Here is a 14,891-nt window from a genome sequence, read left to right on the forward strand (position 1 = left end):
TGAGGTCTGTGGACTCAGAAGAAAAGACACCATGGGGCTCATTAATCATACAGAAAGCCCTTACAAGCATGGCTCTCCATGTAATTGCCTTTAAAATAAATAGAACTGGTTTAACTAATTGGAGAGGTTTTATTTGAGTGATGAAAATTTCAAAGGAGTTTCACAATGGAGGATTTTTTCATAGTTAAAAATGTTTCTGTCACATCTCAGATCATGGAAGGAAGTTCAGCAGCATGCTGCAATGGGGGCTGGTCCAGAGGTCTCCTGAGGAGATCTGGACAGGCAGGAAAAGCAGTGTCATGAGATGCAACCCTGTCTGGAGAACCTTGCTCTTCCCCAAGCCCAGCAGTTCCCTCCCTGACCTTCTGGGACTTTCAACACTTTTCCTCCCATCATCTGTGCTCACAGGCACGGACAGATTTCTCTGACAACAAACAGCAGTTCAACATGATCCAGTTTAATAACCAAGAAATCTCTCTCCTCAGCTGCCTGCTACGGCCAAGCAGCGTGTGAAGGGGGTCAGCTTTCAGAGGAGATTCTCTCCCAGGACAGTTTCAATCAGATACATAGAAAGGTCAGTTATCAACACACTGACCTTCTGACAGAACAGTTCATTAGACCGCTGAAAGATGGGACATTTCCAAGTCTCTGAAGATCAAAGCAGAAACTGGTGAGCTGAGCAGAGCTGAATAACCAAAGAGCAAGCAGAGGAGGAAACCTGTGAGCAAAGTGAAGGCCAGTGGTATGCAGAAGAAGATGAGCAGTTTGTTGCTACTTAGAAATATCCAGTAATCAGTTTCCACATGGCATCCTTGAGCTCCTGGTTCCTCATGCTGTAGATGAGGGGGTTCACTGCTGGTGGAAACACTGAGTAAAGAAATGCCAATACCAGGTCCAGAAATATTGAGGAGATGGAGGGGGGCTTCAGGTTGGTGAACACACCAGTGCTGAGAAACAGGGAGACCACAGCCAGGTGAGGGAGGCAGGTGGAAAAGGCTTTGTGCCGTCCCTGCTGCGAGGGGATCCTCAGCACAGCCCTGAAGATCTGCACATAGGACACCACAATGAACACAAAACACCCAAAAGCTAAACAGACACTGACCACAATGAGTCCAATTTCCCTGAGGTAGGCATCTGAGCAGGAGAGCTTGAGGATCTGGGGGATTTCACAGAAGAACTGGTCAACAGCATTGCCATGGCAGAGGGGCAGTGAAAATGTACTGCCTGTGTGCAGCACAGCACTGAGAAACCCACTGCCCCAGGCAGCTGCTGCCATGTGGACACAAGCTCTGCTGCCCAGGAGGGTCCCGTAGTGCAGGGGGTGGCAGATGGCAACGTAGCGGTCGTAGGACATGACAGTGAGAATATAGTACTCTGTAATGATCAAAAATACAAAGAAAAAGAGTTGTGCCACACATCCTGTGTAGGAAATGGACCTGGTGTCCCACAAGGAATTGGCCATGGATTTGAGAACAGTGGTAGAGATGCAGCCAAGGTCAAGAACAGAGAGGTTGAGGAGGAAGAAGTACATGGGGGTGTGGAGGTGGTGGTCACAGGCTATGGTGATGATGATGAGGCCATTGCCCAGGAGAGCAGCCAGGTAGATGCCCAGGAAGAGCCAGAAGTGCAGGAGCTGCAGCTCCCGTGTTTCTGCAAAGGGCAGGAGGAGGAACTGGCTGATGGAGCTGCTGTTGGACATCTGCTTTCTGTGTGTATGGAGACCTGTCCAAGGAGAAAATGGCACAGTAATTCATTAGGGAACTCTTCTTTGAGCAAAACCTCTTCCATTTCTTAGGGAATACCCTCAGATTGACTCTCTATATTGAGGAAGATTTGTGCAGGCCCCTTTTGGGAGGTCTGTTTTGTGCTGGCTTGAGTGTGCCACTGCTGGAAGGAGGGTCAGCTGTGGGCTCTGGAGAACTCAGTCCTGCCTGGCAGCAGTAAATAAATAGAAGGATGGTGTGATTTCAGATTAAATCCCCTGTGGATAGGAAGGAGCTTTTCAGCACTGTCACTCCAATTTCACCAGAGGGCAGAGCAGAGCTTTGGAGCTTTGGTTTTTCTCCTGCCTGTACCTGAGGAGTGTTCCTTCTGTCAGAACCCCCTGACATTGCTGCTGCAGTGCCAGTGAAACCTTCCCCTGAGTGCTGAGTTGGGAGAGCTGCTCTGTCCATCAGCCCTGGTCTCAGCTGCCCTGTGCTGGACACTGTGTTCACTCCCTGGTGTTCTCTGTTGAACACCAGTTTCTGCACTGCAGGGATTGTCCGGGAGGTCCCAAATCCCCACTTCCAGGGCATTTCTGGGAGCAGCTCCTTCTTTCTCCCTCCCTGACAATGTCTCTGCTGCCTGGAGCTGTCCCTGCAGCTGCTTCGCTTTGCCCATGTCAACTCCTGCTCTGTGCTCACAGACCTCATCCAACCTGCCCTGTGCTCAGCTCTGCTCTGCAGACCCCTCCTGGCATCAGGGCACTGCCCCAGGGAACCTCTGTGTGTGCAGGGCTCAGGAAATCCTCTGATGTGGACATTCTTGAGAGGAGAAATTAGTTCTAATACACCACAGCCAGCACAGCACACAGGAGAGGAAAAGTCAAGGCAAAGACTCTACCTACAGGAAAACGTTTCCTTGATGTTGTTCTTCAAATTCCCTTTGGAATTTCTCAAGGATCAGCTGGAGCTGGGAGCAAAGCTGACCAGGCAGCACTGTCTTACTGCAGAAGGAACTTACGCTGCTCTTACCTTGTGACTCCTTCAACCCACAGGTCCTTCCTGTGGAAAGCCCAGCAGGCAGGCTGAGTACTGAGCCTGGCAGCAGCAGAGTCCCTGACCCAGCACACAGGCCCTGGGGTGCAGGGACCCTGCTCACAAGGACAGCCCTGGGCACCCCTGGATGCACACGCTGCTTCACACCTCTGCAGCCATGCCCAGGAGAAGACAGATGTCCTGCCCTGTCCCTCTGATGGGGTAGAAGGGCATCTCTTCCAGGCAGCACTTTCTGGTCCTAGAGAGAACCTGTCCTCCTGACAGACCCCACACACTGCCCCATGTCCCAGCTTTAGGAGATCCCTCCAGGAACAGAACCTGCATTGCCCTGCACCCACAGACATACCAGGGAGAGTGCTGTGGAGATTTCTCCTCCAGTGAGCTCTCAGCATCCATCAGCTCTCTCAGCCTCACAGGTCTCCCCTCGGTGCCTACAGGCAGTGTCCCCAGCCCTGTGTGCTTGGTAGAGGAGCTGCTCCTGGGCAGAGCTGTCACTTTTCAGGGCTGCTGGGTTGCCATGAGCTCCCACTGTCCCAGGAGCCCTACCCAGCTCACAGCAGAGGAGCAGGTGAAGACATCATACCCTCCGTCCCCTCTGGGCTCCTCCCTGGAGCTCCAGGGAATCTACTTCGAAAGACACTGAAGTTCTTACTGACTTTCCCTCCCTCAGCTGGGGAGAAATCCTTCTGACCAGCAGAGAGCTTTCTCCTGATCAAACCAGAGCTGGGCAGGACAATCTCCTTTCCTTGTCTCCCGATGTGACAGGACCCCCAGGCAGCAACAGGAAGGGGAATCTTTCCCCTGTGAAAGAGAGTCAGTCGACTGACTCCAGACCCCTCATCCTTGCTTTGCAGCCCTGGGGCTGGAAGGGAACACAGCTCTGGCCTGCGTCTGCCTCAGAGCCACTGGATCTGGGATTCTTCTTTCCCTGGTTCTGGTGGGCACCAAATAGGCACCTTCTGTCTGGGAGCTGCTGGTGTCAGCTCCCATGGGAATTACTGGAGTTGTAGATGAGTTTGTAAGATCCCCTTCTCCATGAGAGGGGACTTCATCTTATTGAAAATGTATGTCACCCCCATTTGCCTGTACCCACAACTGAAGTCCAGGAATGACTCTTTGGGAGCCCATGGAAGGGGCTTCTGCTCCTCATACACACTTGAGAGCTTGAGAGACAAATCCAGCATTTTAATTTTCCTTGTCATAAATCTCTCCTAACTCCTGTCTTTTACTTCTCAAAACTTTTCCACACCCAGAGTCAGCAGATGTCCAACAGCAGCTCCACCAGCCAGTTCCTCCTCCTGGCCTTTGCAGACACACAGGAGCTGCAGCTCCTGCACTTCTGGCTCTGCTGATACACAATGCAGTTTCTCACCAAAGCACCCAACTCAGGCTGTGCAGCCCTGATCTTTCCTGAAAACTAGATGTCCTGGAGCTGCCTCCCCCTCCTCCCACCAGCCCCCCCTTTTATGCTGAGCATGATGTAATTGGTATGGAATACCCACTTTGGCCAGTGTGGGTCACCTGTCCTGGCTGTGTCCCCTTCCTTCTCCTTAGTAGGGAAATAAGAACAACTGAAACGTCCTTGACTGCTTGGCAACAACCAAAAACATCAGGGTGTTATCAGCACTGCTCTCATCCCAGCTCCCAAACATGGCATTCCATCTGCTATTAGAAAAGAAATCAACTCCATACCAGCCGAAATCAGGACACTGACATCATTTCCCTGTCAAAGGGTCTGGTTGGGGAGGGGTGGTCGTGGCATGGTGCAGCACTCTGTTATTGTTGGGTTTGTAAGGTACTGTGTACTGTCACTGGGTGTGAGTGCAATTGGGGCTGATATTGTTCCCCTTTTATGACGCTTTTGTCAGTAAACTGTCCTTATCCCAACCCACAGAGGCTCTGTCTGCTTCTCCTCCAGGAATGAGTGAGCAGCATGTGGTGCTCAGACATTGTTCGGGGCTAAACCACCACAGTTTCCAAGCCACAAGCAGTGAGCTTCTCTAAGAGAAGGTGGTAGGAAACTGTGTCCAAGGCCTTGCTAAAGTCAAGGTAGACAACATCCAGAGCCCTTCCCTTGTCCAAGAAGCAGGTCACCCTGTCATACAGGGAGATCCAATTAGTCAAACAGGACCTGCCTTTATGAACCCAAGCTGACTGGGCCTGATCAACTGGGGGTTCTTCTTGAACTGGTTAATGCTGCTCAGGATGATCTGCTCCATCAGCTTCTCTGGGACTGAAGTCAAACTGTCAGGCCTGTAATTTCTCTGATCATCCTTATGTTCCTTCTTATATAGGGGGTTATGTTGACTGATTTCCAGTCTGCTGGTACCTCTCCAGTCAGCCAGGACTGATGGAAAGTGGCTTGGTGAACCCCCCTCGCCAGCTCTTTCAGCATCCCATTCAGCCCCACAGACCTGTGCACATCTCTGTGGTGCAGCAGCAGGATCATCTCCTCCTGGACTGAGGTGGGGTCATTCTGCTCCCTGTCCCTGTCTCCTAGCTCAGGGAATTGGATTCTCCCTGTACAACTGGTCCTCTGTACAACTCAAGACAGAGGCAAAGATTTCATTAAGCACCTCAGCCTTGTCCTCATTTTTCAATGATATGTCTCCTCCTGAATCTGATAGGGGATGGAGGGTCTCCCTGCTCTTTCTTTCTTTACCATGGAGCTGGGCTTTGGACCTACAATGAGAAACGTTGTCCTAAGGAACTGGGGTGGGGCTCGGTGTCTCCTGACACACCCCTGGTAAGTCTGGGTACTCTCATCCCGTTGTCCTTTCCATCACACACCCCACGTTGTGCTGCCCTAGGAAGAGCTCTGAGCAATGCCTGAGGGACAGGACCTGTCTTCCCTGGGCTGGGGGTCAGGGCTTGGCCTTTCTGCTTCATCAAACCAACCCAGGGCTTTCTCAGCCTCTCAGCTGCTTGTACATTGCCTTTGCCTACCAGCCAACATGGCCTCCAATTACCTGTTCTAACGAGTCCCTGGGGAGGCTCAGCCAGCAATGGCTCTCAGAGGGACTCATTAATACTTCAGAGTATTTTGGCTTCTGCTTTTGGCATTGAGTTTTTTGTGTAATCTCCTCTCAGTACCTGAGCTTCAAGGACTCAACACCAAATGCACCCCAGGGCTCATTAAAAATTAAAAAGCAAGCACTAACGAGCTATGTCTCTCTGTGTAATTATCTTCAAGTCTTCAAGAGATGTACAGATCATTAAAGCTGTTTCAAAGGGAGCTCAGAGTAAAATTGATTTCTTTTTAAGGGTGTAGGTTATTATTTTCACTGTAGAGGAGAGGTGATAAACTGACTGAGATTGATCCAGGGTGCCTCCTAAGGAGGTCTGGACTGGTCTGAAAAATGGCCCCCTGAGGTCTGACAAAGTGGGGAGAACCTTGCTGCACATCTCCACAAGCCCACCATGACTCTCACCAGCCAACTGGGACTTGCATCCCTTGTCCTTACATCAGGTCTGTCTGCTGCACTCCACAGTCGGGCATTACAGCCCCTCTGTACCAGCTCCCCTGCTTTCCTTAGAGAACTGGCTGCACACAGGCAGCACAAAGGGAGTTATTTTCCAACCAACAGAAGAAACCTGACAAGATTCACCATTAAATTAAACACTCCTCACTCTGTGCCAAGTGCAATCTTCCACCAATGAGGTTCACCTGCCACAAAGCTTAACCATGTGAGAGATGTTTAATGAGGAAGGAGACTGTGAAATCACCACAACTCAAGAGCTGGCTAAAGACAGAATGAGTCAGACAACTGCCAGTAAGGCAAGGGTTTAACTCCCTGAAACTCAGAGCAGTAGCTGGATGTTTGGGAGGTGTCTGAATGGTCCAAGGGGAAGGGGAAGGGGAATCTAGAGAGCAACCAGAAGCACTGGTGTGCAGATCCACTGTCGGAATGATGATTTCCTACGCGGACAATTGACTTTGGACAGGTAGAAATATGTGACAGACAGGGGAGATCAAATGCACAGCTGTCCTGTTTCTGGCCAGGCAAGAGTTAACTTCCCCAAGCAGCCAGCAGTGGTGACTTGAGTTAGCACAGCTGAGCTGAGTGTGCCCAGGCTGTTTTCCACACCACCTGACATCACTCCCCCATAAAAGGGGCTGGTTGGGGAGGGGCACTCCTGGGTTCCTTAAGGGCAGTCTGAGAGTGGCTGGGGTATTTGGTTGATCCTTGCATTGTGCAGCACCTTGTGATCCTTTGGTCAGTAAAGTACTCTCTGTTATCACTGGATGTGAGTGTAGTTTGTGATGTGCTGTTATCATTTTTTCACAGTGATTTTGTCAGTAAACTGTCCTCCTCCCAGCCCACAGAGGGTCTGTCTGTTTCTCCTCCAGGAGTGAGCATTATAACCTGACCCTTGTACATGAGTGAGCTGGAAGAAATGAGAAAAGATTTCAGCTGCCTTCCAGGGGAGCACATCATCACCTGGCTACTCCGATTCTGGGACAATGGGGCACACAGCCTGGAATTTGAAGGCAGGGAGGCCAAGCAGCTGGGATCCCTGTTCAGAGAAGGAGTCATTGACAAGGTGATTGGAAAGAAGTCTCAAGCCCTCAGCCTCTGGAGGCCACTTCTGTCAAGTGTGGGGGAAAGGTACCCGTTCAGTGAAGATGTCATGTGTTGGCCAGGCAAGTGCATGACCACAGAGCAGAATATGCAGTATTTGAGGGGATTAGCCATGTGAGGGATTAATTATTATGATCCTGATGATCTGCAGCTACCCACCATTCCTGATGAAGTCCAATGTTCCTCACCCATGTGGTGTAAGTCTGTGTGGAGTGTACCAGCATCATATGCCAACTGACTGGCAGTAATAGATTGGGGAAAGGAAGAAGCACCAACAGTGGCTGAGGTGTCTGGCCAACTCGGTCTATTTGAAGACTGTCTTTGTTCCTCCCTTGTCTCAGCTGTGGATAAGCTGTCTTGAGAGGTCTGGCAACTCAAAGAGCTATCCAAAGCAGGCCTTCCCCTGTTCCAGAAAAAAGTACACACCAAGAGGCATCCTGTGGTTCTCTCTGCATGACCATGGTGAAGACATGAGGAGGTGAGATGGGAAACCCACCTCCAATCCTGAGTGAACAAGCTGCAAAGAAAAACAGTTACAAAAAGAGATTTCTCCAGGAAGAATGCTGCACCAGTTTCCAGTAGACAGCCCACCAGACTGTCATTGTGCCTGTGATCCTCTTGAAGGGACTGCTCAGCTTTTTTTTGCAAGAAGTAAACAGGCAATATGATGAACAAGATTAGAGGGCAAGTTTGCAGAGGTAAAAGCCATCCAGCTGGCTTTAAACATTTCCAAATGAGAAAAGTGGCCAAAATTCTACCCCTATACTCACTCCTGGATGGTGGCCTTTGCCCTGTGGGAGTGGTTGCAGCAATGGAAACAAAGCAACTGGGAGTGCAGAGGCAAACCCATCTGGGTATGATGTAGATGGTGAGCAAAAAGGGGTGGATAATGTCCTGGTTCTGGTCAGGCCACAGTTATCTCTGTGCTGGCTGCTTGGGGAGGCTGAGTTAGCCCTGGCTGTTTTCCACACCACCTGACATCACTTCTCCATAAAGGAGCTGGTTTGGGCACCACTCCTGGATGCCTCCAGGGCAGTCTGAGTGCAGCTGTGGTGTTGGGTTGGCCCTCCTGTCCTGCAGCACTCTGTAATCCTCAGGTGGGTAAGGTACTCTGTGTTCTCACCGGGTATGAGTGTCATGGGCTGTTTATTGTTCTAGTTTCATGGTGCTTTTTTCAGTAAACTCTCCTTATCCCAACCGACAGAGGCTCTGTCTCTTTCTCCTCTGGGAGTGAGCCAGTGGTGTGTGGTGCTCAGCCACTGTTTGGGGCTGAACCACCACAAGCATTTACAACACTCTCTCCTCTATTTATTTTCTATCATGTCCTTTAATGCCTCTTGCTGAGGCACCACAAGTCACCTGAGGCTTCTACATGCACACATTAACCACTGACACAACAGAGTTTCAATTCCACCAGACCCTGGTAAAAACCTCCATGGTTTTACAAAGAGAAACCTCAAGAACTTTTCAAACTAGAGCTGATCTGCTCCTTCTGATCTTGTGATGTTCTGCATCAGGGGATAACCAGAACAGGGGTAGAACCAACACATCGTCCTCTTTTGTGACCAATCCAGCATTGGTGACACATGATAATTTATTCGTTGCTGCCCAGTGCTTGCACAGCATCAAGGCCCTTCCTGATTCACATGCTGCTCCACCAGAAAGTAAGCTCAGGGAGCACTGGTTGTTGTGAGGGCGGACTGCCAGGGCAGCTGACGCCAGCTGCCCAAAAGAATCTCCCATGCATGATGATATCATCAGTGAGCAGGGTTAAACCTCATCAAAGGAATTCAGACATGACTGGTGGAGCAGCAGTGTCAAGGAGCAGGCTTTGGGCATTCTGAGGGATGCCACAGCATCCGGAGCTGCAACACAGAAACCTGGCCATGAGCACATTGGGCAGCACTGGGAGCAGTATGGCCACCCAGGCAAAGGCACTTACTGTTTGACTCAGCACTGGTGTGGACACCAGCAGAGTGTCCAGGAGTGGGGGGGTCGGTCAGGATGAATGTGGAGAAACTGTCACGAGGTTGAGGGAAATTTTGCCAAGATAGGGTTAGGGGTCTTGTGTGTAGAGGCTGTGAGACCCGGGCTTCTTTAGCCTGGGGAAGGGGAGTCTGAGGAGAGTGTAGGGGTAGCTCAGAGAGCTTGAAAGTTCCTTTTCAAATTAATGGCAATCAAAATTAGAGGTGCAGATGGGTTATAAGCATGAAGAAATGCCGTTCTGAGGGTAATGCTGTGGTGCTTGGAGTTACTTGGAGGAAGTGTGGATGAGCTGGTTGCTTGGTTTATCTGGGAACAGCTGGCGAGGAGGGAGAGACAGCAGTACAGGCAGGGACATCGTGGGGTGAGAACAAAGTGGAGAAGGGGGTTGGGTGCCTGCAGGGAAACTGGCACAGGTGTGGAGCAGTGTCACATGGGCTGTGGTGCAGAAGGTCAAGGGTGTTATCCAGGCTGAAAGCACCTGATAGAAATGAGATCACAGCCCTTGGCTGTGGCTGATGTCCCTGCAGAGGCCTCAGAGGAGACACATTGTCCTTGTGGCCATGGAACATCATTGCCTCCTTGAACTCAAAGTAGGGAGGCATCCATGTGTCATACCCCTGTCCTACCCTTGGCATCACACTCCCCACATTTCATGTAAGAGCCCTGAGACAGAGGTGAGGGGTCAGGATCTCCCTGCCCAGGGGCTGGGGGTCAGCACTGGCATTTCTGCTTCATCAGACCAAGCCAAGAAGTCTTCAGCATCAGAGCTGCCTGTGCTTTGCCTGGGTTTGTCCTCATGGCCTCCACTTGTGAGGTGTAAGATGTTCATGGGGAGGCTTTGTCAGCAATGGCTCACAGTAGGGCCCATGAACGCTTCAAGGTTCTTTGGGCATTAGGTCTGACTGACATTTTAAGAGGTTTCTTCACTCTTCTCTTAGTATCTGGGGTCTGTGGACTCAGAAGCAAATATACAATGGAGCTCATGGAAATACAGAAAGCCTTAAAAAGCATATCTGTTCAAGTCCTTTTCATTAAAAAAATCCAGACTTCTACAAATAATTGGATTACAGTTAGGTATTTAATGATGAACAGTTCAAAGGAATATTACAATGGAGGATATTTTCCCTTCACGACTATTTCCTGTCATGGCTCAGTTGATAGAAGTGACAGCCACATTATGCAATGGGTGTCAGTCTCCTAAGGAGATCTGGACACGCAGAAAAGCAGTCTTTTCAGATCCAACCCTGCATAAACAATCTTGCTCTTCCCCAAGCCCAGCAGTTCCCTCACTGGCCTCCTGGGGCTCACAACACTTTTCCTGGCATCATCTGTGCTCACAGGCACAGACAGATTTCTCTGACAACAAACAGCAGTTAAACATGATCCAGTTCAATAACCATGAAATCTCTCTCCTCAGCTGCCTGCTACGGCCAAGCAGCGTGTGAAGGGGGTCAGCTTCCAGAGGAGATTCTCTCACAGAGCAGTTTGAATCAGATACATAGAAAGGTCACTTAGCAACACACTGACCTGCTGACAGAACAGTTCATTAGACTTCTGAGAGATGGGACGTTTCCAACTCTCTGAAACTCAAAGGAAGAACCAGAGAGCTGAGCAGCATCTGAATGTCCAAGAGCAAGCGGAGGTGGAATCCTGTGATCAAAGTGAAGTGCATACATCCAGCCAGTCTGCTGAAAAGATGGCCTTAGGCATGGCTGTGCCATCAGGAGAGGTGGAAACACCTGAATGACCAGGGAGATGAAAGAGGTAGACTGGTGGTGAGCCAGGTACAGGGGAAGAGGCGTGTTTCTTCTGCTGCCATGTCTGAGTCAAACAAGACCAGAGATACTGCATGAGGAATGGGATGAATGTGCTATTACATCAGAGAAAAAATAGAGGGAAAAAGCCCCACAGCACCTAAAAATCCCTACTAAATACAGACTGGTCCTAGTGTGAGTTCCATGACCAGCGATATGCAGAAGGAGATGAGCAGTTTATTGCTGCTTAGAAACATCCAGTCATCAGTTTCCACACGGCATCCTTGAGCTCCTGGTTCCTCATGCTGTAGATGAGGGGGTTCACTGCTGGTGGAAACACCGAGTAAAGAAATGACACTACCAGGTCCAGAAATATCGAGGAGATGAAGGGGGGCTTTAGGTAGGTGAACATGCACATGCTGATAAACAGAGAGACCACAGACAGGTGAGGGAGGCAGGTGGAAAAGGCTTTGTGCCGTCCCTGCTGCGAGGGGATCCTCAGCACAGCCCTGAAGATCTGCACATAGGACACCACAATGAACACAAAACACCCAAAAGCAAAAGAGGCACTGACCACAATGAGTCCAGTTTCCCTGAGGTAGGCATCTGAGCAGGAGAGCTTGAGGATCTGGGGGATTTCACAGAAGAACTGGTCAACAGCATTGCCATGGCATAGGGGCAGTGAAAATGTATTGGCTGTGTGCAGCAGAGAATAGAGAAACCCAGTGCCCCAGGCAGCTGCTGCCATGTGGACACAAGCTCTGCTGCCCAGGAGGGTCCCGTAGTGCAGGGGGTGGCAGATGGCAACGTAGCGGTCATAGGCCATGACTGTGAGAAAACAGTACTCTGTGGAGATGAAAAAGAAAAAGAAAAAGAGTTGAGCCACACATCCTGTGTAGGAAATGGCCCTGGTGTCCCACAAGGAATTGGCCATGGATTTGGGAACAGTGGTGGAGATGCAGCCAAGGTCAAGAACAGCGAGGTTGAGGAGAAAGAAGTACATGGGGGTGTGGAGGTGGTGGTCACAGGCTATGGTGATGATGATGAGGCCATTGCCCAGGAGAGCAGCCAGGTAGATGCCCAGGAAGAGCCAGAAGTGCAGGAGCTGCAGCTCCCGTGTGTCTGCAAAGGCCATGAGGAGGAACTGGTGTATGGAGCTGCTGTTGGACATCTCCTGCCATCCAGCGGAAAGACCTGTCCAAGGAGGAAAAAAGCAGAGGAAATTTAAAAAGAATCTTTCTTGAAGAAATCCTCTTCCAATTCACATTGACTCTCTGGATTCAGGAGAATTTTGGCAGGTCCCTTTTTGGAGCTCTGCTTTGTGCTGGCTTGAGTGTGCCACTGCTGGGAGGAGGGTCAGCTGTGGCTCTCAAGAACTCAGTCCTGCCTGGCAGCAGTCAGTAAATAGAAGGATGATGTGATCTCAGACTAAATCCCCTGTGGATAGGAATGAGCTTTTCAGCACTGTCACTCCAGTTTCACCCAAGGGCAGAGCAGAGCTTTGGAGCTTTGGTTTTCTCCTGACTGTACCTGAGGTTTGTTTCTCAAATCCCCACTGCCACAGCATTTCTGGGATCATCTCCTTCTGTTTCTGCTGCCTGGATCTATCCCTGTAGCTGCTTCTCTTTTCCCATGTCACCTCCTGCTCTGTGCTCACAGACCTCATCCAACCTTCCCTGTGCTCAGCTTTGCTCTGCAGACCCCTCCTGGCATCAGGGCACTGCCCTGGGAACCTCTGTGTGTGAAAACTCAAGCAATGCTCTGAAATCTTAATGAGAATCCAGTTGTACCTGCACTGTCTTGAGGGGAGAAATAGGTTCTCATCTACCACATTCAGCACAGACCAAAAGGGAGGAAAAGTCAAAGCAAAGACTCTTCCTGGCAGGAATAGTCCCTTTGGAATTTTTCAGGTATCAGCTGGAGCTGGAGGTAAAGTTGAACAATGCAGCACTTTCTTACAGTAGAAGGACTTTATGCTGCCCTTCCCTGGGTCACTGCTTCAGCAGACAGCTTCTTTCTGCGGTGCCGATGCAACCCCATCTGGCAGGCTGAGTGCTAACCCTTTAGCAGCAGCAGAGTCCCTGTCCCAGCACACAGCCTCTGTCCCATATCCCAGCTTTAGGAGATCCCTCCAGGAACAGAACCTGCATTGCCCTGCACCCACAGACATACCAGGGAGAGTGCTGTGGAGATTTCTCCTCCAGTGAGCTCTCAGCATCCATCAGCTCTCTCAGTCTCACAGGTCTCCCCTCGGTGCCTACAGGCAGTGTCCCCAGCCCTGTGTGCTTGGCAGAGGAGCTACTCCTGGCCAGAGCTGTCTCTTGTAAGGGCTGCTGGGTTGCAGTGAGCTCCCTCCATCCCAGGAGCCCAGCCCAGCTCACAGCAGAGGAGCAGGCGAATACGTCACATACTCCATTCCCCAGAGTTCCCTGTGAGGTGTCCCTGGAGCTCCAAGGAAACTACTGGGAAAGATACTAAGTCTTTACTGCTTTTCCCTCCCTTGGCTGGGGAGAAACCCTTCTGTCCAGCAGAGTTGTTTCTCCTGATCAAACCAGAGCTGGGCAGGACAATCACCTTTCCTTGTTCTCATATGAGACAGGACCCCCAGGTAGTGACTCTTTCCCCCTGTGAGAGTCACTCCAGACCCCTCATTCTTGCTTTGCAGCCCTGGGGCTGGAAGGAGTAGCAACTCAGACCTATGGCTGCCACAAACCCACCATGCTGGTATTCCTCTTTCCACAGTTCTATTGGCACAAGTAGGCTCTTTCTGTCTGTGAGTTGTAGGTCCCAGCTCCCATGGGAAGTTGTCATTAACTCTTCTCCATGAGAGTGAGCCTCATCTGATGGAAACTGTGTGTCACCTTCATTTGTCAGTACCCATAACTGAAAACCAACTGAATTCTTTGGGAGCCCATGGGAGAGGCTTCTGCTCCTCATGCACACCTGGGAGTTTGTGAGACAAATCAAGATTTTAGTTTTATTTATTATAAATCTCTCCTCACTCCTGTCTTTAACTTCTGAACGCTTTTCCATACCCAGAGTCAGCAGATGTCCAACAGCAGCTCCATCAGCAAGGGCAGCTCCTGCCCTTTGCAGACACATGGGAGCTGGAGCTCCTGCACTTCTGGCTCTTCCTGGGCATCTACCTGGCTGCTCCTCTGGGCAAGAGTTTAATGATCATTACTGTAGCCTATGACCATTGACTCCACATGCCCATGTACTTCTTCCTCTTCAACCTCTTTTTGAAGTGGGTTGACCCAGTTGCTCACCAAAACTGCTCTATCGCTCCCCTTCATCTGCTGCATAAGGATAAGAAGATGTAATGAAAGGTCAAGACAAGGACAGGGAGAGATCATGCAGAGGTCACTCTACTGAATTACTCTCAATAAACCAATATAATTCATTACCCAATCAAAGAGAGCAGAGGAATGAGAAAGATAAATAAATTAAAACACCCACCCACATCTCTCCCTGTTTTTACCAGGGTCCCCTTCACTCTCTAATTCTCTCCTTCCTCTAACTGAGCAGCACAGGAGGATGGGGAATGGGCGTTGGGGTCAGTTCATCACACATTGTCTCGGCCGCTCCTTCCCCCTCATGGGAAGACTCCTCACAACCTCCCCTTGCTCCAGCATTGGGTCCCACCCATGGCAGACAGTCCTCCATGAACCCCCTCCAAGTTCTTCCCACACAGCTTCAGATCATCACCAGCTGCTCCAGGGTGGGTCACTGTAATGGGGTGCTGTCCTTCAGACTGCCCCAGCCTGGGTCCTCCACAGCCCTGCCTGCAAACCTGCTCCAGCACAGGC

General features: G+C 50.5%; 2 protein-coding genes across 2 annotated transcripts; both read right to left on the reverse strand.

The window, feature by feature from the left end:
• Positions 1-775: 775 nt before the first annotated feature.
• Positions 776-1,699, reverse strand: LOC311200672 (olfactory receptor 14A16-like; the record flags this gene model as incomplete). The annotated part of the gene is made up of 1 exon (XM_084274956.1): positions 776-1,699. One exon carries the CDS (start codon positions 1,697-1,699, stop codon positions 776-778), a length of 924 nt encoding a protein of 307 aa, XP_084131082.1.
• A 9,630-nt stretch (positions 1,700-11,329) lies between these two features.
• On the reverse strand, positions 11,330-12,253 carry LOC311200755 (olfactory receptor 14C36-like; the record flags this gene model as incomplete). Its single annotated transcript, XM_084275052.1, has 1 exon — positions 11,330-12,253. The coding sequence occupies one exon, from the start codon at positions 12,251-12,253 to the stop codon at positions 11,330-11,332; it is 924 nt and encodes a 307-aa protein (XP_084131178.1).
• Positions 12,254-14,891: the final 2,638 nt, after the last annotated feature.

The sequence above is a fragment of the Gallinula chloropus genome (assembly GCF_964237585.1).
Source record: "Gallinula chloropus genome assembly, chromosome: 24".
In the NCBI taxonomy this organism is placed as follows: domain Eukaryota; kingdom Metazoa; phylum Chordata; class Aves; order Gruiformes; family Rallidae; genus Gallinula; species Gallinula chloropus.